We start from the raw sequence: 22,821 nt of genomic DNA, 5'->3' as shown, positions 1-22,821 counted from the left end.
TGGACCATTAAAGCAAATTGGCCTAAACCCCATTGAAAATGGGTTTAGAAACTGGGCTTCTCTAATCACTGCAGCATTGAGCCAGTAAATCATACTAGAGGATATATATATATATATATATATATATATATATATATATATATATATATATATATATATATATATATATATATATATATATATATATATATATAGAAGAACTTTGAAGTTTCTGATTGTAAAACATTGTGGAAATGTGCAAAAGGCGTGGATAATTTTGCAAGTCACTGTATTTTCATATAAACTTCTGTAGCCTTAGTTAAATATGCCTTGACAAATCACTCACAACAGAACCATTACACGGTTAATCTCATTTTGGTTTTCCATTTGGCTTGTACCATGCCAATATTTGCCTGTAGAGCATAGATGCAAATCAAATCTGCTTCTGAGAAATCACAGAGCAACATTAGTCAGTGTTCACTAAAGATAATACGCCCTCCGTGTGGGTGTTTTCTCCTTATTATCTAATGAGGAGTTAAAGAGACGCATGCTCATTGTGCACAAGCTGCCTCATCTGGGACACGTTGCTCAGCTGCTCCTGGCACAGCACTAGAGGAGCACTTGATAGATGTACAGTTAGAGGATGTGCTGTTGCGGTATAAGGGATATTCAACAGGTGAGCCCTCAAATGACCGATTCATAACCACATCAGACAGCAGAAGACTGGAGACTTGGCTTTTTTTTCCCCCTTTCTTTCTTTTCCAGCTGCTCCACTGAGATTTCAACCAGTGGTAAGTAATACGTATGAGAAAAGGGACAATACTTGACAAAGCAAGTGTAGAGAGGAATACTTACATCAAATGACAGACAAAGGGGTTGACTTTTATATAATATTTTCTTCCGGGGCTCAGGTATTCAGCTGTGCTGGATGAGGTTCAGAGTGTCAACAAGAACAGATAATAACCCCCACTGGACGGTCACCAAGGGAACAGAAACTCCACAGCGTTAAAGGGGATTTGCAAAATCTGATCTATCCCACTGTTGTGTTTCCTGTTAAGAGAGAGCAGATATAATGTTATGACGTTATCTGTTTTGATTATTTATATATTCATATGAAACTATGCTTTTTGTGCAGGTTTTTGGCTTGTGCAACAATGGGAAGATGCTGCAAATGCAACGGGAGACTATTATGCATGTGCTTGCTGCCATGTATGATGACTGGACACCTTGTGATTTACATCATGGTGACCATATTTGTCACCATTTCTTACGCTCCTCCAAAAGTAATCATTCACTACATTGCTCCAGGGATTTCAGCCAATTCCTCCACCCTGGCCTCACACCCACTTGGTCCTTTCTGGAATCTTCGCCTGGATTACAGTGCACTGTGGAACCAGTTGCAGCACACCTGGGACCGTCAGCACAATCCGATATTAAGAGGAAACCTAACTGGGATGCAGAGAAGTCCAAAAGGTCAGCCTTTCACTGAAATTGAGGATGATTGTCTATCAGCCTGCATGTCACAGAAGTGTTCAGTTCCTAGCGTGAATGACTTCAACAGCATGCCAGAGCAAATTAGAGCATTTATCAAGTCAATGCACTGCAGGAAGTACCCTCTTCTTATCAACCAGCCTGGAATGTGTCAGAGGAACAATGATACCACTGGGGTGGGGTCTCCAATGCTCCTCATCGCTATCAAATCACAAGTGGGGAACTTTGAAAACCGACAGGCCATACGTGAAACATGGGGACACAGCGGTCTGGTGAGGGGGGAATTCAATACAAAAGGGGGATTAGTGCGCACGGTTTTCTTGCTCGGAAGGCAGGACTCGAGTACAGGCCCTTACCCAGACCTGAACAACCTTCTGGAACTTGAGAACGAGAAGTACGGAGATATTCTGCAGTGGGATTTCAGGGATACGTTCTTCAATTTGACCTTGAAGGACTTGCTGCTGTGGAGTTGGTTCAAGCAGTACTGCCCTACCGCCGCTTTTGTCTTCAAAGGGGATGACGATGTTTTTGTTCGGACAGATGCCCTTCTGAGTTACCTGCATAAAAAAGTGGAGGAGTACAAGCTTTGGGACTACACTAATGAAACAGACATGAATTTGTTTGTCGGCGACGTGATCAGCAACGCAATGCCGAACCGTGAGCCATCCATGAAATACTACATACCGGAAAGTTTTTACAAAGGTGTGTACCCACCTTACGCCGGTGGAGGAGGGGTGGTGTATACAGGCTCACTTGCCTTACGTTTACGGGAGGTGTCTGAAAGGGTTCGCCTTTTTCCTATTGATGATGTCTACCTTGGGATGTGCCTAAACAGACTCGGGCTTTCTCCAGTCCACCACCCAGGTTTCTTAACATTTGATCTCCCCGCTACAGACAGAAACAATCCGTGTGCGTACAGATCCATTCTACTCGTTCACAGACGGAATCCAAAGGAAATGCTGACCCTATGGAAACAGCTCCAGAACCTGCCTGCTCAATGCTGAGTCTCATTTGCAAAGCAAATAGGATTTAGTAAGTACCAGACGACTGCGGCCACTACACTAATTTGAAAAAAATTACACACTGTGGCCAGGAGGCAGTGCATGGTAAGGTCACCTTTAATCAACCTTTCCTGTGGAGAATTATGTAACTCCCAGGAGGAGACTGATCTACCTCAGAAGGTACTTTATTACAGGAACACTACAGAGCAATAACACACCTCAAACTCTCGTTTTTGTCATTGCTTGTACGAATGTGCCCTATTTTATCTAAAAACATTTCTCCTCTATTTTAGAAAGATAAAGATTTATAAATGGATAGACTGAAGTATGCTTTATGCGCAAATAAAATTGTTTAAGCATACATTGCTAATGGAAAGTTTATGTGCTGTCCTTGTTCATTTTGAGCCGTTGAGGATGCATCAGAATCATTCTCTTTATGTTCTGCACTGTCAGCATACTTAGTAAGTTCAATAAGAATCGCAATACAAGAATTGTATTCACAAATTTTAATTTATTATATAATATCTTTAATCTTCAATGTGAATGTTAGTTGAAATACTTCTCAGTGAGCTGTAAAGAAACAATGGAATCTATAACCTTCCTGATATGATTCCTGAGTTTGATCTGGTGCATTGTCCACAAATCTTCAGTCGTGTTGATATGGGGCCTTTAGGAGGTTCGATCTTTGGAATCCTTGTGCTATTGAACATCCACGTGTGTCCAAGTTTCAAATACCTGATTTAAACGGTTAACAGAGAGGGGGTTGGATAGTTTGTTCAAGGATAAACAGGTACGATTAATCCTCAAGGCTATCACACCAAGAGCTAAGAGGTTGCTGAAAGCAACCTGACTAATTTTTTATTTTTTTTGCTGTTGTTTTTTTTTTTGTTGCTTTTAATGATAAGGACAAGAAGAAGGTTTGGAGGAGTCAAAGCAAAGCTTTCAAATCTCTTAACCAGGTGGAGGCAGTGCCATGATGTGGGATATTTCAATTTAGTTTGTAATGACGATTTACACAAAGGCCCCTAGTGAAGGACAGCTGAAGCTTTCTAAGGAGAAAAAGAACAAGATTTGATTCTGTCAGTGGATAGAGAAGTAGGTGATATGGGGGAAAGACAAACAAAGGAGAGATTGTGTGTTGTATACACAAGTTGCAACGGAATGGTTTGATTTTATCTTGAGACACAAAATATTCTCAATAAATTGTTTCTCATATTATGACTTTAAGATGGTGGTCATGTTATGTTGTTGCACTTTCTCAGACCCTAAAAAAGTGCAAATATGAAAATATTTTTGTGTACATTTTCATAACTAGAATAAGACATTGTTCAGTGCTATGCAATTCCTTCCCTTGCATATCTGCACTATTTTTTCTCTCATCTTCTGTCTGTGATACTAAATACCATACTTGTCTAGCCATAGCTATTGATCGACGTACTAATACGCAGACAGTGGGTTTGGAGTAATGCACTCACAAGATATAAGTCCATCTGATGACCACAGGAGAACCATTACTGAGCTGATAACCACTTAGGAGAAAACATAGAGAAGCAAGAAGCTTTGAACACATTTAGGGCAGTCTTAATTATTTGTATCAACTGAAATGTATTTTCGTTTTCACAGTTGAAAACCTAGCTGCTGTTAGAGTTAATACACACCTAAATCTAATATGGAGTTTGAATTATGCTCTCATTGAAGTCTGGCAAGTCTAGTAAAAAAAAAAAAATCTTGAAAACACAGCAATGATGAGATATCTTTCTCTTTCTACAATATCAGCACCACCTATCGAAGAAATATGATATTACAATTTGAATTATGTCCTTTTATAATGATGGTAACACAGCAATACTTATACACACATATGAGCCAAATGGCAAAAAAAAAAAAAGAGACCAATTGACCTTGCAGTCATTTACTTGGACACTTGGAGGAATATTCAAGCTTGCATTGGGAGAACATTCAGACACAATGTGAGAAAAACACTCAGGACATTTGTTACTGCAAGCCAACAAAGGCCTGGGCAGCCCCAGAGCAATATTACTTAAATAAAAATGTAATACAACTTGAGCTTTCCATATATGTTTATGGAATATCTGAGAGGTATATAAAGGAAATAATGACAATGAAACTACATGTTTGTCATTAAGCCAAAGCTACATTCTTTGCTTTTTACCTGCACTATGACAGGTCCTTCAACTTAATATAGAAAGACATAAACAAGTAAAAATAATCAACCTACTTTGACAATACTAAAAGAGTTAAATAAGAGATATTTAGGAAATTTCATAAGCTGTCTCGCTTTCTGTAGATTTTGCGATAAAGTTATTTAGATTATTACAAAAATTGATTGGAATAGGAAAAGTTATGGGAATGGATGTTAGGTTTGATGTTAGTTAATTATTGGTAAGTTTACTTGACCAATGATTTACTGATAACTGAAACACAAACAATGAATCCATGTATTGTGAAATAATTATATTTAACTAGATTAAAATGAAGGAGGTTGATGATCATGAAATAGAAAAGTAGAAAGACATCCAATGTTTAATAGGCTGTTGCACTTATTTAATTAAATGTCTACCACCAAATGTTACTAACAGTGTGGTGGAAAATTGACTTTCGACTTCAACAAAGATTGTATTAAAGACTCAAAAAAATGTTTTTATGAAATATAGATTTTAAAAACAAGCACAACTTGGCATATGAAACAGTTAATGATCATGAAAAAAGTCTGATGTGCCTATTATATGAACATTTTTTATACACAAATAAATTATATCAAGAAACACAAAAAGTAAAAGGAAATTACCTCATGTGAAACTGCTCCACCAAGTTTAGCTCTGTGGTAATCAAGAGAAAATACCTGGAGAATCTTGCAGTGTCTCTGATTAAGAAAATAATTGACTCAGTTAGCATTATGTTTTAGAACAACTACTGGAAAAATTAGCAAAAACATATTTTAAAAAATAAACTAAAGAAGTAGTTCATATTAATAGGGATATATTTTAAGAAGAGAAAAAGAAAAACATATGTGGGAGAAATTATTGCTGTGAACAGAACTGTCACAGACAATACAGGTTGTGTGCAACAGCTCAACCCAGTGGAAATGTGTGGTAATTACCAGAAACTTCCGGAAGCCTCTGGAGCGCCTCCTGCTAGAATATAAACCTGGGACAGCCCCACTGACTGACAGAAAGCTGCACAAGAAACACAGGAGTGAAGAGACGCCTGAACAACAAGAAGACTCAAGACTAAACAGAAGAAAGATGCTGTGCTCTCATGGATTCCCATCTGCCCTCAGTCCATTCATGGACTTCTCCTGGCCTGTTCGCAGTCTGTGGCCAGAGGTCAGACCTCTGTTCTACCAGCAGCACGTCATGCAGAGAGACCTACAGGAGCTGCGCAGCAGTCTGCAGCTGATGGACAAACTTCAACGCCAGATCCTGGAGGACACAGAGCCTTTCAGGAGCAGCGTGGCTCTGCAGCCAGTCTCCTACCAGCTGGACAAAGAGGGAGAGCACTTTGGCCTAACGCTGGACACTCAGGGCTTTTCTCCAGAAGATCTGTCAGTTCGGCAGGTGGGCAGGAAGCTGAGAGTCAGCGGGAAGACGGAGAAGAAGCAAGAGGACGGGAAAGGCTCCTACTCCTACAGCCTGCAGGAGTTCAGACAGGAGTTTGATCTGCCTGAAGGGGTGAACCATGAAGACGTCAGCTGCCACCTTTCTCCAGATGGAAAGCTCCACATCCAGGCGGCCAAAGTTCCTTGTATCGAGGGAACAGAGAGAGAGCTGAATATCAAGAGGAGCTCAGAGGAGGAACCACAGCAGAGTGTGTGTTCACAGGAAGAAGACAGCAGAGCAGAAACACAGAATGGATCATAAACAAACCTGAAAACATGGACTCACATTCATGTTGATGTGCCAGTGAGATTTTAGATTTCGGTAATAATAGTCTTGTGTAAATTAATGTTGTTTTTGTACATTATTTGTACACAGAAACTTTTGTAAAATTAAAGAATAATAGACAGCTAGTGGTTCTGTTGGTATATTTTGTCTTAGTATATTATAACGGGAATAACATTTCATCACGTAGAAAATGAAATGTTTTATTAGTGTTTGGGGAAACACTTTTGAAAATAAAATGTTATTGTTGTTTATTAAGTACTTTGTGTGCATTTTTCATCTACACACTGGGAATATGATCATAAATTAGAATTATCTTTTAAAAACTAAAATTTGCATCTCAGTAGTAAAATAGCAGAACAAACTACATATGAAGTGAACATAGACCAAAATCAATAATTGTCTTCTGCGTTTAAAATATCATTGATTGAAAGGAACATCCGTAGAATCATTATGTCTGAAATGTAAAAATGTACACTTGAAATACTTACAAAATTCTATCAATTGGTAAAACAAAATCATAATACTACTACTACTACTACTACTACTAATAATAATAATAATAATAATAATAATAATAATAATAATAATAATAATAATAATAAACAAAAGGACAAGTATTTCTCAAATGATAAAATCGTATTTCTTGCTACATCAAAGAACAATAATGAACACCAGCCATGATTTCATGCAATAAAATTTTTTGAGAAATCTCTGTTCTAAATAATTTAATAAACTGGTTGTATATATTTGTCATAAATCTGTAAAATATTTTTTAAAAATGTAAAAGAAATATATTAAACAAAATAATTATGATGACTAATGCAATATTATCACTGAAAGATGTTAGGTATGATGTTATTAATGTAATTTTAAGGATGAGAGATGTTCTTTAAAATCTTGTTGCCTGTTTATATATAGTTTTTAATATAATAATAAATAAGATGTTACCAGTTGAGCAGTACTTGTCTTTATGTTGTTTTTCTTCTTTTCAATATCTTAAACAATCCACAGAGTTTTGTTCATATTTCATCCACATATTTTTACATTTTCATGTAATTTCACAGATATTTTTTGTTGCTGTTATATTTAAAATTTTGAAGACAATATTTGATTATTTCTTATTTTATATTTGGAAATTTCTGGTAGTTTACTGGTACTCATTTTTAAAGTAGCTAAATTTTCAAAATGTAAAACGTTGACTTTTATTTAATGTAAAGTTCTCAGACTGTAAATAAAAACATGCACTCATACTTATTTGTCGACAAATTTCAAATTATATTTTCAAGTGTATGCCAAACAACAGCGAATACATGCTTCCATTTATTGATACAATTGTTTTCTACATGTTGTGTTCAAAAGTTTTCTCATAAAGGCTAAATATTGAAAACAACAGGATAACCACCAACTGTTTAATAATTTTTAATTTTACAAATGTTTCTTTGTACAAACACAATAACCTACAACCTGAACATTAATACACACACGACCATCACCAAAGAAATATAAAATCATCTCATTGGCACATCAACATCATTGATGTGTCCAGCGTTAGGCCAAAGTGCTCTCCCTCTTTGTCCAGCTGGTAGGAGACTTGCTGCAGAGCCAGGCTCTTCCTGAAAGGCTCTGTGTCCTCCAGGATCTGGTGTTGAAGTTTGTCCATCAGCTGCAGACTGCTGCGCAGCTCCTGTAGGTCTCTCTGCATGACATTCTGCTGGTAGAAGAGAGGTCTGACCTCTGGCCACAGACTGCGAACAGGCTAGGAGAAGTCCATGAATGGACTGAGGGCAGATGGGAATCCATGAGAGCACAGCATCTTTCTTCTGTTTAGTCTCAAGTCTTCTTGTTGTTCAGGTGTCTCTTAACTCCTGTGTTTCTTGTGCAGCTTTCTGTCAGTCAGTGGGGCTGTCCCAGCTTTATATTCTAGAGGAGGCGCTCCAGAGGCTTCCGGAAGTTTCTGGTAATTACTACAAAACTCCACTGGGTGGAGCTAATTCATCAGATTTTTCACATCTCCCTCCTGTTGTTTTTTGCGACGATCATCTCTCTAATCGTGTTTACTGTAGAAAGGTTGGAGCAATAACACATATGTGTTTACAACACACACTATTTGAACCTGTTAATGAAGTACTAGTTCAATGATTATTTCAAATATGAAAGCTTAGTTATTGTAAAAGAAATTCCTTAATATAAACATGTGCTGTACCAGATTTCACATAATATATTCACCAAATGATTCTTTTAACAGTTTCCTTTTAAATTTTAATCCGTAGTTTTTATGGTCCTGCACAGAAAAAAAAATCATACCAAAGGAGTCCTTTTGGGTGCTGTATTACCTAAATACAAATTTGTATCTTGGCTTTTCTTTAACATTAAAACAAAACATAAATTAATCTATGAAGTATATAGTTCAATATCTTCATAACTTTTTATAAGTTTTATATTGATTCTCATGCAAGCATGCCATTCTTTTCGTTGTTGTTGTGGTATATTTGATGTCTTCCATGTTTTTATGTCTTTAATGTTTTTAATTTCTTTTTATTTCTTTTCGACGTTTTAATGATGTAATGTTTTTTTATCTCTTTCTCACTGTTTATTTCTGTTTTTATTTTAATTATGTAAAGCATTTTGAAATGCCTTGCTGCTGAAATGTGCTATACAAAAAACATTTGATTGATTGATTGATTGATTGATTGATTGATTGATTGATTGATTGATTGATTGATTGATAAATTAACCCCAATCCAGCGTTTAAAAAATACATCAAACGTTCTATATGTCATATAAATAAAATCCATTTTTGTATTTGACTAAAAACGTACTAAACATGATAATTAGGTGAATTAGCTCCACCCAGTGGAGTTCTGTGGTAATTACCAGAAACTTTTTGAAGCCTCTGGAGCGCCTCCTGTTAACAATATAAAGCTCATATAAGGATCATAAACAAATCTGAAAACATGGACTCACATGTTGATGTGCCAATGTGATGATTTCATATTTTTTTGGTGATGGTCCTGTGTGTGTATTAATGTTCAGTTTGTAGGTTATTAAGTTTGTACAAAGGAACATTTGTAAAATTAAAAATTAGTAAACAGTTAGGGGTTCTCCTGTTGTTTTCAACATTTAGCCTTTATGAGAAAACTTTAGAACACAACATTAGAAAATCATATGATAACACGTAGAAAATAATTGTATCAATAAATGGAAGAATGTATTCGCTGCTGTTTGGCATACACTTGAAAATATAATTTGAAATAAGTATGAGTGCTTGTTTTAATTTACAATCTGAGAACTTTACATTAAATAAAAATCAACGTTGTACATTTTGAAAATTTAGCTACTTTAAAAATGAGCACCAGTAAACTACAAGAAATTTCTAAATATAAAATAAGGAATAATCAAATATTGTCTTCAAAATTTAAAATATAACAGAAACAAAAAATATCAGTGAAATTACATGAAAATGTAAAAATATGTGGATGAAATATGAACAAAACTCTGTGGATTGTTTAAGATATTGAAAAAAAGAAAATAAAAACAACATAAAGACAAGTACTGCTCAACTGGTAACATCTTATTTATTGTCATATTAAAAATATATAAACAGGCAACAAGGTTTTATGAAACAATTAAAGAACGTCTGCCATTCTTAAAATCACATTAATAACATCATACCTAATATCTTTCAGTGAAAATATTGCATTAGTCATAATTAATTTAATATATTTATTTTATATTTTTAAGAAATCTTATACGGATATATAACAAATTCACAACTAGTTTATTAAATTATTTATAACAGAAGTTTCCCAAAAAATATTATTGCATGAAATCATGCTTGGTGTTTATTAATGTTTTTTAATGGAGCAAGGAATAAGATTGTATCGTTTGAGAAATACTTGTATTTTATTACTATTATTATTATTATTATTATTATTATTATTATTATTATTATTATTATTATTATTATTATTGTGAAAGTAGAAGACAATTCTTGATTTTGGTCTGTTTTTACTTTATATGTAGTTTGTTCTGCTATTACTGTAATGCACATGTTAGTTTAAAAAAAACTTAATATTGCCAGTGTGTAGATGAAAAATGCACACAAAGTACTTAATAAGGAGCAATAACATTTTATTTTCAGAAGTGTTTCCCCAAACACTGAGAAAACATTTTATCAATTGATACATTTATTTTCTACGTGATGAAATGTTATTTCCGTTATAATATCCTAAGACAAAATACACCAACAGAACCACTAACTTTCTATTATTCTTTAATTTTACAAAAGTTTCTGTGTACAAATAATGTACAAAAACAACATTAATTCACACAAGACTATTATTACTGAAATCTAAAATCTCACTGGCACATCAACATGCATGTGAGTCCATATTTTCAGGTTTGTTCTATGATCCATTCTGTGTTTCTGCTCTGCTGTCTTCTTCCTGTGAACACACACTCTGCTGTGGTTCCTCCTCTGAGCTCCTCTTGATATTCAGCTCTCTCTCTGTTCCCTCGATACAAGGAACTTTGGCCGCCTGGATGTGGAGCTTTCCATCTGGAGAAAGGTGGCAGCTGACGTCTTCATGGTTCACCCCTTCAGGCAGATCAAACTCCTGTCTGAACTCCTGCAGGCTGTAGGAGTAGGAGCCTTTCCCGTCCTCTTGTTTCTTCTCCGTCTCCCCGCTGACTCTCAGCTTCCTGCCCACCTGCCGGACTGACAGATCTTCTGGAGAAAAGCCCTGAGTGTCCAGCGTTAGGCCAAAGTGCTCTCCCTCTTTGTCCAGCTGGTAGGAGACTGGCTGCAGAGCCACGCTGCTCCTGAAAGGCTCTGTGTCCTCCAGGATCTGTTGTTGAAGTTTGTCCATCAGCTGCAGACTGCTGCGCAGCTCCTGTAGGTCTCTCTGCATGACGTGCTGCTGGTAGAACAGAGGTCTGACCTCTGGCCACAGACTGCGAACAGGCCAGGAGAAGTCCATGAATGGACTGAGAGCAGATGGGAATCCATGAGAGCACAGCATCTTTCTTCTGTTTAGTCTTGAGTCTTCTTGTTGTTCAGGCGTCTCTTCACTCCTGTGTTTCTTGTGTATCTTTCTGTCAGTCAGTGGGGCTGTCCCAGCTTTATATTCTAGCAGGAGGCGCTCCAGAGGCTTCCGGAAGTTTCTGGTAATTACCACAGAACTCCACTGGGTGGAGCTACTTTGCCTAATTTATCACGCCTCCCTCCTATGGCTATTTACAATGATCAGTTGTTTAATCATGTTTACTTTAGCAAGTTTTCAGTCAATAACAAAAACCTATTTTATTTGTAGGACATATGCATTTTTTGAGCCTTTCAAAAAATATTGGTTTGCGGTTTATTCATAAAATAACAAGAAGGACTTTGCATGCTTTCATGAAAAAAACCTACATATAAATGTATCTAAAATTATGAAGGTGTTGAACAATATATTTTTATAAATTAATTTATGTTTCGAATAAATGTTGAAAGAAAAGCCAAGATACAAATCTATGATCATGTAATCTGGCACTACTTAGATTCTCTTTCTCTGTAAGACCATAAAAATTATGCTATCACATTAATTTTTTAAAAGAAACCCTTAAATGAAACATCTGCTGAAAATACTATGTGAAATTTGAGACAGAACATATTCAGACATTCTTCTTAAAAATCTATGCTTTCATATTTATAATAATCCTCAAACAGCATTTCTCTAACAGGGTCAAATATTGTGTATTATGAACACTCAAGTGGAACTTTTGTTATTGCCCAAAATTTATAAAATCAAACATGACGAAAGAAATGACACTTGCAAAAGGCAATAGCTGTGAGGTTTGAAAAATTAGGTGAAGCAGCTCCCCCCAGCGGAGTTCTGTGGTAATTACCAGAAACTTCCGGAAGCCTCTGGAGCGCCTCCTCTAGAATATAAAGCTGGGACAGCCCCACTGACTGACAGAAAGATACACAAGAAACACAGGAGTGAAGAGACACCTGAACAACAAGAAGACTCAAGACTAAACAGAAGAAAGATGCTGTGCTCTCATGGATTCCCATCTGCCCTCAGTCCATTCATGGACTTCTCCTGGCCTGTTCGCAGTTTGTGGCCAGAGGTCAGACCTCTGTTCTACCAGCAGCACGTCATGCAGAGAGACCTACAGGAGCTGCGCAGCAGTCTGCAGCTGATGGACAAACTTCAACGCCAGATCCTGGAGGACACAGAGCCTTTCAGGAGCAGCGTGGCTCTGCAGCCAGTCTCCTACCAGCTGGACAAAGAGGGAGAGCACTTTGGCCTAACGCTGGACACTCAGGGCTTTTCTCCAGAATATCTGTCAGTCCGGCAGGTGGGCAGGAAGCTGAGAGTCAGCGGGAAGACGGAGAAGAAACAAGAGGACGGGAAAGGCTCCTACTCCTACAGCCTGCAGGAGTTCAGACAGGAGTTTGATCTGCCTGAAGGGGTGAACCATGAAGACGTCAGCTGCCACCTTTCTCCAGATGGAAAGCTCCACATCCAGGCGGCCAAAGTTCCTTGTATCGAGGGAACAGAGAGAGAGCTGACTATCAAGAGGAGCTCAGAGGAGGAACCACAGCAGAGTGTGTGTTCACAGGAAGAAGACAGCAGAGCAGAAACACAGAATGGATCATAAACAAACCTGAAAACATGGACTCACATGCATGTTGATGTGCCAATTGAAAAAAAAAAAATAATAATAATAATAAATATATATATATATTTTTTTTTTTAAATGTAGATTTTACTGTTCTTGGTTGCTTACACTACAGAAATATATGGTGTAAAAATATACATATTAAGTCATTTGTCTTTTTTACATTTTTTCTGTTACAATGTGAAACTCAAATATTTAAGAAGAATTTGAAATACAAGACAAAAAGTTCAAATGTAACGCAAAAGATTATATGTCATGTACAAGATGTTAAATTAAATGTGAAATATATTAATTATGTATTTAATGTAAACAAAATGTAATAATAAATTAAAAGAAAATAAGAACACTTTTAAAAAAAATTTCATTTCTTAAATTAAGAAAAAACAAAAATCAAGGTACAAGATTATGAAATCAGAGTCTTTTACACATTACCTGCTCAAAAGTTTATAAAAAGGTCTTCAAATATGGAAGTATTGTTCAAATGTATGACCAAGCCTTCTTGAAGTTACAAAAATGTGTCTTAATCCTAACGTAAGTTATTAAATATTGAGTGATGATGAAATGTATAGGTGATAAATTGGAGAGATAATAAACACTGAGACTTGCCTTTGGGGTTCCAAATAATTTCTATATTTCTATGATTGTGTAACTTCAACAAAGGCAACGTTTAAAAATTTTAAAGAAATTTGCAGTTCCAACATTGTAGTTAGCACAAATTTCCACTAGATGGCAGCCTTTTCCTCCTAAACAATTCTAATCCTTGGTCTTTCAGGGAAGTGCAGCATTTTCCGTCTTGACGTCAAACAAGCATTGGAGACGTTCACTGTCCCTTCATTCTCGACTAATATATTGCAAACCTAATTCTTGGGCATACATTAATTCCTCCTCTTTTGTAGTCTTGCATACAGGGGAGAATTGGATATTATTAAAAAGACCTAATGAAAAAAAGCTGATTAGTGCTAAAAGGATAACAGGGATACATCAATTTTGATATTTCTCAATTAATACTTAAATGACCTATTTTTTTCTAAATGAATATACTCTTCGCTTGGTATTAACGGTGTAAAACCTCTTACCTACCCACATTAATGTAACACGAACAGATGTGGGGGATTGTGCAGAGAAGTGGGGCAAAGAAATCAGCGAGCTTTAAAAACCCACAGCCTTCGTTTCAACATATTCTATCTCTGAAGAACATACGGAGGGATGATGAAACCTGGCAAGCACTGTGCTTTGCTGCTCTGGGATATTGTGTCAAGGCTGATGTCAATATTTTTGACACATAAAGAGAATATACGAGTTTTTGGATGGGGGGGAAAGATACTTTTTGTGTGCCAGGCGTTCACCTTTGGATGAACTCCACAAAGTAGAGGCTGGGTAGAAGTTAGGAGGGAGGAGGAGCAGAAAAATGAAAGGTAACAAAAATAGAGGACGGATGAGGAGGAGGATGAGGAGGAGACGGCAGGGCTCAGCTCCAAGTAAATCATCTGCATTGTTCTCCTAATGCAGCTTGTATGTTTTGGTAATTACTATCAAAACTCCACTGGGTGGAGCTAATTCATCAGATTTTTCACATCTCCCCTGTTGTTTTTTGCCGACGATCATCCTTATACTGTAGAAGGTTGGAGCAATAACACGTCAATATTTGAACCTGTTAATGAGTTCAATGATTATTTCAAATATGAAAGCTTAGTTATTTGACCTTAATATAAACATGTGCTGTACCAGATTTCACATAATATATTCACCAATGATTCTTTAACAGTTTCCTTTTAAATTTTAATCCGTAGTTTTTATGGTCCTGCACAGAAAAAAGGAGTCCTTTTGGGTGCTGTATTACCTAAATACAAATTTGTATCTTGGCTTTTCTTTAACATTAAAACAAAACATAAATTAATCTATGAAGTATATAGTTCAATATCTTCATAACTTTTATAAGTTTTATATTGATTCTCATGCAAGCATGCCATTCTTTGTTGTTGTGGTATATTTGATGTCTTCCATGTTTTTATGTCTTTAATGTTTTTAATTTATTTTTCTTTCTTTTCGACGTTTTAATGATGTAATGTTTTTTTTAATCTCTCTCTTTCTCACTGTTTATTTCTGTTTTTATTTTAATTATGCAAAGCACTTTGAAATGCCTTGCTGCTTAAATGTGCTATACAAATAAAATTTGATTTATTGATTGATTGATTGATTGATTGATTGATTGATTGATTGATTGATTGATTGATAAATTAACCCCAATCCAGCGTTTAAAAATACATCAAACGTTCTATATGTCATATAAATAAAATCCATTTTTGTATTTGACTAAAAACGTACTAAACATGATAATTAGGTGAATTAGCTCCACCCAGTGGAGTTCTGTGGTAATTACCAGAAACTTTTTGAAGCCTCTGGAGCGCCTCCTGTTAACAATATAAAGCTCATATAAGGATCATAAACAAATCTGAAAACATGGACTCACATGTTGATGTGCCAATGTGATGATTTCATATTTTTTTGGTGATGGTCCTGTGTGTGTATTAATGTTCAGTTTGTAGGTTATTAAGTTTGTACAAAGGAACATTTGTAAAATTAAAAATTAGTAAACAGTTAGGGGTTCTCCTGTTGTTTTCAACATTTAGCCTTTATGAGAAAACTTTAGAACACAACATTAGAAAATCATATGATAACACGTAGAAAATAATTGTATCAATAAATGGAAGAATGTATTCGCTGCTGTTTGGCATACACTTGAAAATATAATTTGAAATAAGTATGAGTGCTTGTTTTAATTTACAATCTGAGAACTTTACATTAAATAAAAATCAACGTTGTACATTTTGAAAATTTAGCTACTTTAAAAATGAGCACCAGTAAACTACAAGAAATTTCTAAATATAAAATAAGGAATAATCAAATATTGTCTTCAAAATTTAAAATATAACAGAAACAAAAAATATCAGTGAAATTACATGAAAATGTAAAAATATGTGGATGAAATATGAACAAAACTCTGTGGATTGTTTTAAGATATTGAAAAGAAGAAATAAAAAAACAACATAAAGAAAAGTACTGCTCATGGTAACATCTTATTTATTGTCATATTAAAAATAATATAAACAGGCAACAAGGTTTTTATGAAACAATTAAAGAAGTCTGCCATTCTTAAAATCACATTAATAACATCATACCTAATATCTTTCAGTGAAAATTGGCATTAGTCATAATTAATTTAATATATTTATTTATATTTTAAGAAATCTTATACGGATTTATAACAAATATCACACTAGTTTATTAAATTATTTATAACAGAAGTTCCCAAAAATATTATTGCATGAAATCTGCTTGGTGTTATTAATGTTTTTTAATGGAGCAAGGAATAAGATTGTATCGTTTGAGAAATACTTGTATTTTATTATTTTACTATTATTATTATTATTATTATTATTATTATTATATTATTATTATTATTATTATTATTGTGAAAGTAGAAGACAATTTTGATTTTGGTCTATTTTTACTTTATATGTAGTTTGTTCTGCTATTACTGTAATGCACATGTTAGTTTAAAAAAACTTAATTTGCCAGTGTGTAGATGAAATGCACACAAGTACTTATAAGGAGCAATAACATTTATTTTCAGAAGTGTTTCCCCAACACTGAGAAAAACATTTTATCATTGATACATTTATTTTCTACGTGATGAAATGTTATTTCGTTATAATATCCTAAGACAAATACACCAACAGAACACTACTTTCTATTATTCTTTAATTTTACAAAAGTTTCTGTGTACAAATAATGTACAAAAACAACATTATTCACACAAGACTATTATTACTGAATCTAAATCTCACTGGCACATCAACATGCATGTGAGTCCTATTTTCAGGTTTTGTTCTATGATCCATTCTGTGTTTCTGCTCTGCTGTCTTCTTCCTGTGCACACCTTGCTGTGGTTCCTCCTCTGAGCTCTCTTGATAGTCAGCTCTCTCTCTGTTCCCTCGATACAAGGAACTTTGGCCGCCTGGATGTGGAGCTTTCCATCTGGAGAAGGTGGCAGCTGACGTCTTCATGGTTCACCCCTTCAGGCAGATCAAACTCTGTCTGAACTCCTGCAGCTGTAGGAGTAGGAGCCTTTCCCGTCTCTTGTTTCTTCTCCGTCTTCCCGCTGACTCTCAGCTTCCTGCCCACCTGCCGGACTGACAGATCTTCTGGAGAAAGCCTGAGTGTCCAGCGTTAGGCCAAGTGCTCTCCCTCTTTGTCCAGTGGTAGGAGACTTGCTGCAGAGCCAGGCTCTTCCTGAAAGGCTCTGTGTCCTCCAGGATCTGGCGTTGAAGTTTGTCCATCAGCTGCAGACTGCTGCGCAGCTCCTGTAGGTCTCTTGCATGACATTCTGCTGGTTAGAACAGAGGTCTGACTCTGGCCACAGACTTGCGAACAGGCCAGGAGAAGTCCATGAATGGATGAGGGCAGATGGGAATCCATGAGAGCACAGCATCTTTCTTCTGTTTAGTCTTGAGTCTCTTGTTGTTTCAGGCGTCTCTTCACTCCTGTGTTCTTGTGTATCTTTCTGTCAGTCAGTGGGGCTGTCCCAGCTTTTATTCTAGCAGGAGGCGCTCCAGAGGCTTCCGGAAGTTTTGGTATTACCACAGAACTCCACTGGGTGGAGCTACTTTGCCTAATTTATCACGCCTCCTCCTATGGCTATTTACAATGATCAGTTGTTTAATCATGTTTACTTTAGCAAGTTTTCAGTCAATAACAAAAACCTATTTATTTGTAGGACATATGCATTTTTTGAGCCTTTCAAAAAATATTGGTTTGCGGTTTATTCATAAATAACAGAAGACTTTGCATGCTTTCATGAAAAAACTACATATAAATGTATCTAAAATTATGAAGGTGTTGAACAATATATTTTATAAATTAATTTATGTTTCGAATAAATGTTGAAAGAAAAGCCAAGATACAAATCTATGATCATGTAATCTGGCACTACTTAGATTCTCTTTCTCTGTAAGACCATAAAAATTATGCTATCACATTAATTTTTTAAAAGAAACCCTTAATTGAAACATCTGCTGAAAATACTATGTGAAATTTGAGACAGAACGTATTCAGACAATTCTTCTTAAAAATCTATGCTTTCATATTTATAATAATCCTCAAACAGCATTTCTCTAACAGGGTCAAATATTGTGTATTATGAACACTCAAGTGGAACTTTTGTTATTGCCCAAAATTTATAAAATCAAACATGACGAAAGAAATGACACTTGCAAAAGGCAATAGCTGTGAGGTTTGAAAAATTAGGTGAAGCAGCTCCCCCCAGCGGAGTTCTGTGGTAATTACCAGAAACTTCCGGAAGCCTCTGGAGCGCCTCCTCTAGAATATAAAGCTGGGACAGCCCCACTGACTGACAGAAAGATACACAAGAAACACAGGAGTGAAGAGACACCTGAACAACAAGAAGACTCAAGACTAAACAGAAGAAAGATGCTGTGCTCTCATGGATTCCCATCTGCTCTCAGTCCATTCATGGACTTCTCCTGGCCTGTTCGCAGTCTGTGGCCAGAGGTCAAACCTCTGTTCTACCAGCAGCATGTCATGCAGAGAGACCTACAGGAGCTGCGCAGCAGTCTGCAGCTGATGGACAAACTTCACCGCCAGATCCTGGAGGACACAGAGCCTTTCAGGAGCAGCGTGGCTCTGCAGCAAGTCTCCTACCAGCTGGACAAAGAGGGAGAGCACTTTGGCCTAACGCTGGACACTCAGGGCTTTTCTCCAGAAGATCTGTCAGTCCGGCAGGTGGGCAGGAAGCTAAGAGTCAGCGGGAAGACGGAGAAGAAACAAGAGGACGGGAAAGGCTCCTACTCCTACAGCCTGCAGGAGTTGAGACAGGAGTTTGATCTACCTGAAGGGGTGAACCATGAAGACGTCAGCTGCCACCTTTCTCCAGATGGAAAGCTCCACATCCAGGCAGCCAAAGTTCCTTGTATCGAGGGAACAGAGAGAGAGCTGACTATCAAGAGGAGCTCAGAGGAGGAACCACAGCAGAGTGTGTGTTCACAGGAAGAAGACAGCAGAGCAGAAACACAGAATGGATCATAGAACAAACCTGAAAATATGGACTCACAAACATGTTTATGTGCCAATTGAAAAAATAAAAAATAAATAAAATATATATATATATATATATATATATATATATATATATATATATATATATTTTTTTTTTTTTAAATGTAGATTTTACTGTTCTTGGTTGCTGACCCTACAGAAATATATGGTGTAAAAATATACATATTAAGTCATTTGTCTTTTTACATTTTTTCTGTTACAATGTGAAACTCAAATATTTAAGAAGAATTTGAAATACAAGACAAAAAGTTCAAATGTAACGCAAAAGATTATATGTCATGTACAAGATGTTAAATTAAATGTGAAATATATTAATTATGTATTTAATGTAAACAAAATGTAATAATAAATTAAAAGAAAATAAGAACACTTTTAAAAAAAATTTCATTTCTTAAATTAAGAAAAAACAAAAATCAAGGTACAAGATTATGAAATCAGAGTCTTTTACACATTACCTGCCCAAAAGTTTATAAAAAGGTCTTCAAATATGGAAGTATTGTTCAATGGTGACCAAGCCTTCTTGAAGTTACAAAATGTGTCTTAATCCTAACGTAAGTTATTAAATATTGAGTGATGATGAATGTATAGGTGATAAATTGGAGAGATAATAAACACTGAGACTTGCCTTTGGGGTTCCAAATAATTCTATATTCTATGATTGTGTAACTTCAACAAAGGCAACGTTTAAAAATTTAAAGAAATTTGCAGTTCCAACATTGTAGTTAGCACAAATTTCACTAGATGGCAGCCTTTCCTCCTAAACAATTCTAATCCTGGTCTTTCAGGGAAGTGCAGCATTTTCCGTCTTGACGTCAAACAAGCATTGGAGACGTTCATGTCCCTTCATTCTCGACTAATATATTGCAAACCTAATCTTGGGCATACATTAATTCCTCCTCTTTGTAGTCTTGCATACAGGGGAGAATTGGATATTATTAAAAAGACCTAATGAAAAAAAGCTGACTAGTGCTAAAAGGATAAAGGGATACATCAATTTTATATTTCTCAATTAATACTTAAATGACCTATTTTTTCTAAATGAATACACTCTTCGCTGGTATTAACGGTGTAAAACCTCTTACCTACCCACATTAATGTAACACGAACAGATGTGGGGGATTGTGCAGAGAAGTGGGGCAAAGAAATCAGCGAGCTTTAAAACCCACAGCCTTCGTTTCAACATATCTATCTCTGAAGAACATACGGAGGGATGATGAAACCTGGCAAGCACTGTGCTTTGCTGCTCTGGGATATTGTGTCAAGGCTGATGTCAATATTTTTGACACATAAAGAGAATATACGAGTTTTTGGATGGGGGGGAAGATACTTTTTGTGTGCCAGGCGTTCACCTTTGGATGAACTCCACAAAGTAGAGGCTGGGTAGAAGTTAGGAGGGAGGAGGAGCAGAAAAATGAAAGGTAACAAAAATAGAGGACGGATGAGGAGGAGGATGAGGAGGAGACGGCAGGGCTCAGCTCCAAGTAAATCATCTGCATTGTTCTCCTAATGCAGCTTGTATGCACACGCACACACACACACACACACACACACACACACACACACACACACACACACACACACACACACACACACACACACACACACACATGCACAATCCTGAAAATGCCAGGACAGCATCAAACACATATACGCACAAAGAGAATCTCAGGCACTTCCTTGTTCCTGTCTTAGGTTGTCCCATGTGGAGAAGGTTTTTAATGCGCCATAATCTCCCTCTTTCCTTGAACACATAAAAGAGATATCCTTCTATCTGCGTAAGTGTTTTTGACGGCCACCAGCTTAACATAAATACACACGCACACACACGCAAACACACGCACACACACGCACACACACACACACACACACACACACACACACACACACACACACACACACACACACACACACACACACACGCACGCACGCACGCACACACGCATGGGGGCTCCAGCTCATCAACATGCAGTTATTCCTTTGGTGCTGGATCGCGCTGTTAATTGGCTGCAAAGCAGAACGTGTTGGATTCTGCTTGTGTGTGTGTGGGGGGGGGGGGGGAGGGGGGGGGTGCGTGTGTGTGTGTGTCTGTACTGCAGAGCCGGAGCTGCTCAGGAATTCCCGTCACGTCTCGGAGCCTCGATTAAGACGTTGCTCCAGTTTCGAACAGACAGACATGTGGGGAGGAGGGTAAGAGAGGAAGTGATGGAGAGAGGATGCAGCAGGGGGTAGAAAGATGAGAGAGGGGCAGAGGAGAGGGAAGAGAGGAAGAGAACGAGAGGTGATGAGACGGGACTCGGCATGGGATGAAAAAAGAGGAAAAAAACAGAGGAGGAGGTGAGAAAGGTGAGAAGTAGTAAAATACTGCAGTGGACCTCAGTGTGAGACCTTTAACTGATAACAGTCGTTCCTTTCTTATCGCCGTTCTGAAGTCACAAAGCAGTCAAGGTGGGTAAGAGTACAGTTAGAGTACAGTTCAACAACCAAATGTCCTGCTCACTGCCAGCTGAGACAACAGAATGAAAAGAGACTTCCGGAATAAGATAGAAGACATCAAGAACATTGATGTCAATCAAAATGTTGCATGGATGCCACACAGTCAATAATAATAAAAACGCAATAAAAACTCTAGCTGAAATTTGGATGAAGAGTCTTGAAGGTGAAATGTTTCAATCTCCATGTATGTTGGTTTCCAGTTGCAACAAACTGGATCAGAATTGCATCACTTACTGACCTGAGGTTAGTAAACAAACAGTGGAATCACGAAATACACAGTGAAGCCAGGTTCAGTATATTATATGATACAGTGTGTGTGTGTATATATATATATATATATATATATATATATATATATATATATATATATACCGTATACCTTATGCTTCTGTTTTCATGTTTTAGATCAGAGAAACAGGAAGTCATTTACGTCTAATAAAAGCTAAACACTTGGACAAACTTCAAACAGTATAGATTATATAAAATGTTTCAATTACATTTATTTTAATGAAATTATTAGAGGAGAAGTGATTCTTTGAAAAAAAAAATTATTACTTCTCATGGGATGTTTTTCTTCTCTGAATAAATGTAGTTTTTCTCAATCTCAGTTTGTGATTGTGAAAAGAAAATACACTTATTTTAAGGCTCATTGAATATCTTTTTTTGAGCAATTGTAAGGGGGGCCGTATCTATAATTAAATTGTCTCAAAAATGTTGGTTTCACAATGTACTTAATTGAAATGCCGAAATTAATGTAGGTAAGACTTTTTTTTTTTTTTTCACAGGCAAACCAAGTTAAATTGTCAAGAAGCTAAAGATATAGAAAGTTGAAAACCTGGAAAAAGACAGTAAGTAGAAGGCAGCAGGGTGATAATTTGAAGGTTATAGATTCTGAACTCTTGGATGTGTCCTAATGAAGCCATGAGAGACTGTTGGGCATTTCTGGGTCAGACGCGTCGAGGCAGACAATACACAAACTCGCTTCCTACATGCACATGCTGTGCATGTGCGCGCGCACACATTTATAAACAGAGACCAGAACTGCCGTTATATAATAATGCCAGAGAGGAGGCTGGAGAAAGAGAGAGAGAGAGAGAGGGACAAGAGGCACTAATCAGACACCAGCAGACACACTCACACACTTCTCACAG

At 36.6% G+C, this 22,821-nt stretch overlaps 5 protein-coding genes and 1 pseudogene across 5 annotated transcripts; 4 read left to right on the top strand and 2 right to left on the bottom strand.

Annotated features, from left to right (window-relative positions):
• The first annotated feature begins 251 nt into the window (after window positions 1-251).
• On the top strand, window positions 252-4,769 carry LOC103473546 (N-acetyllactosaminide beta-1,3-N-acetylglucosaminyltransferase 2). Its single transcript, XM_008423862.3, has 2 exons — window positions 252-770; window positions 1,115-4,769. The coding sequence occupies exon 2, from the start codon at window positions 1,134-1,136 to the stop codon at window positions 2,472-2,474; it is 1,341 nt and encodes a 446-aa protein (XP_008422084.2). The 5' UTR covers window positions 252-770; window positions 1,115-1,133; the 3' UTR covers window positions 2,475-4,769.
• Window positions 4,770-5,615: 846 nt separating this feature from the next.
• hspb9l (heat shock protein, alpha-crystallin-related, b9-like) lies at window positions 5,616-6,634 on the top strand. The gene has a single exon (XM_008423864.3). The coding sequence runs from the start codon at window positions 5,738-5,740 to the stop codon at window positions 6,350-6,352; it is 615 nt and encodes a 204-aa protein (XP_008422086.2). The 5' UTR covers window positions 5,616-5,737; the 3' UTR covers window positions 6,353-6,634.
• Window positions 6,635-10,490: 3,856 nt separating this feature from the next.
• Window positions 10,491-11,531, bottom strand: LOC103473897 (heat shock protein 30-like). Its single transcript, XM_008424545.3, has one exon. The coding sequence runs from the start codon at window positions 11,395-11,397 to the stop codon at window positions 10,783-10,785; it is 615 nt and encodes a 204-aa protein (XP_008422767.2). The 5' UTR covers window positions 11,398-11,531; the 3' UTR covers window positions 10,491-10,782.
• A 749-nt stretch (window positions 11,532-12,280) lies between these two features.
• LOC145554388 (heat shock protein 30-like) lies at window positions 12,281-13,086 on the top strand. Its single transcript, XM_081614008.1, has one exon. It carries the CDS (start codon window positions 12,407-12,409, stop codon window positions 13,019-13,021), a length of 615 nt encoding a protein of 204 aa, XP_081470134.1. The 5' UTR covers window positions 12,281-12,406; the 3' UTR covers window positions 13,022-13,086.
• A 3,847-nt stretch (window positions 13,087-16,933) lies between these two features.
• On the bottom strand, window positions 16,934-17,534 carry LOC145554123 (heat shock protein 30-like; annotated as a pseudogene).
• Window positions 17,535-18,400: 866 nt separating this feature from the next.
• Window positions 18,401-19,212, top strand: LOC145554122 (heat shock protein 30-like). The gene has a single exon (XM_081613499.1). It carries the CDS (start codon window positions 18,533-18,535, stop codon window positions 19,145-19,147), a length of 615 nt encoding a protein of 204 aa, XP_081469625.1. The 5' UTR covers window positions 18,401-18,532; the 3' UTR covers window positions 19,148-19,212.
• The last annotated feature ends 3,609 nt before the right edge of the window (window positions 19,213-22,821 follow it).

Source organism: Poecilia reticulata, chromosome 12 (assembly GCF_904066995.2).
Source record: "Poecilia reticulata chromosome 12, P_reticulata-male-v2, whole genome shotgun sequence".
NCBI lineage: Eukaryota > Metazoa > Chordata > Actinopteri > Cyprinodontiformes > Poeciliidae > Poecilia > Poecilia reticulata.
This window is presented reverse-complemented; position numbering and strand designations above follow the sequence as displayed.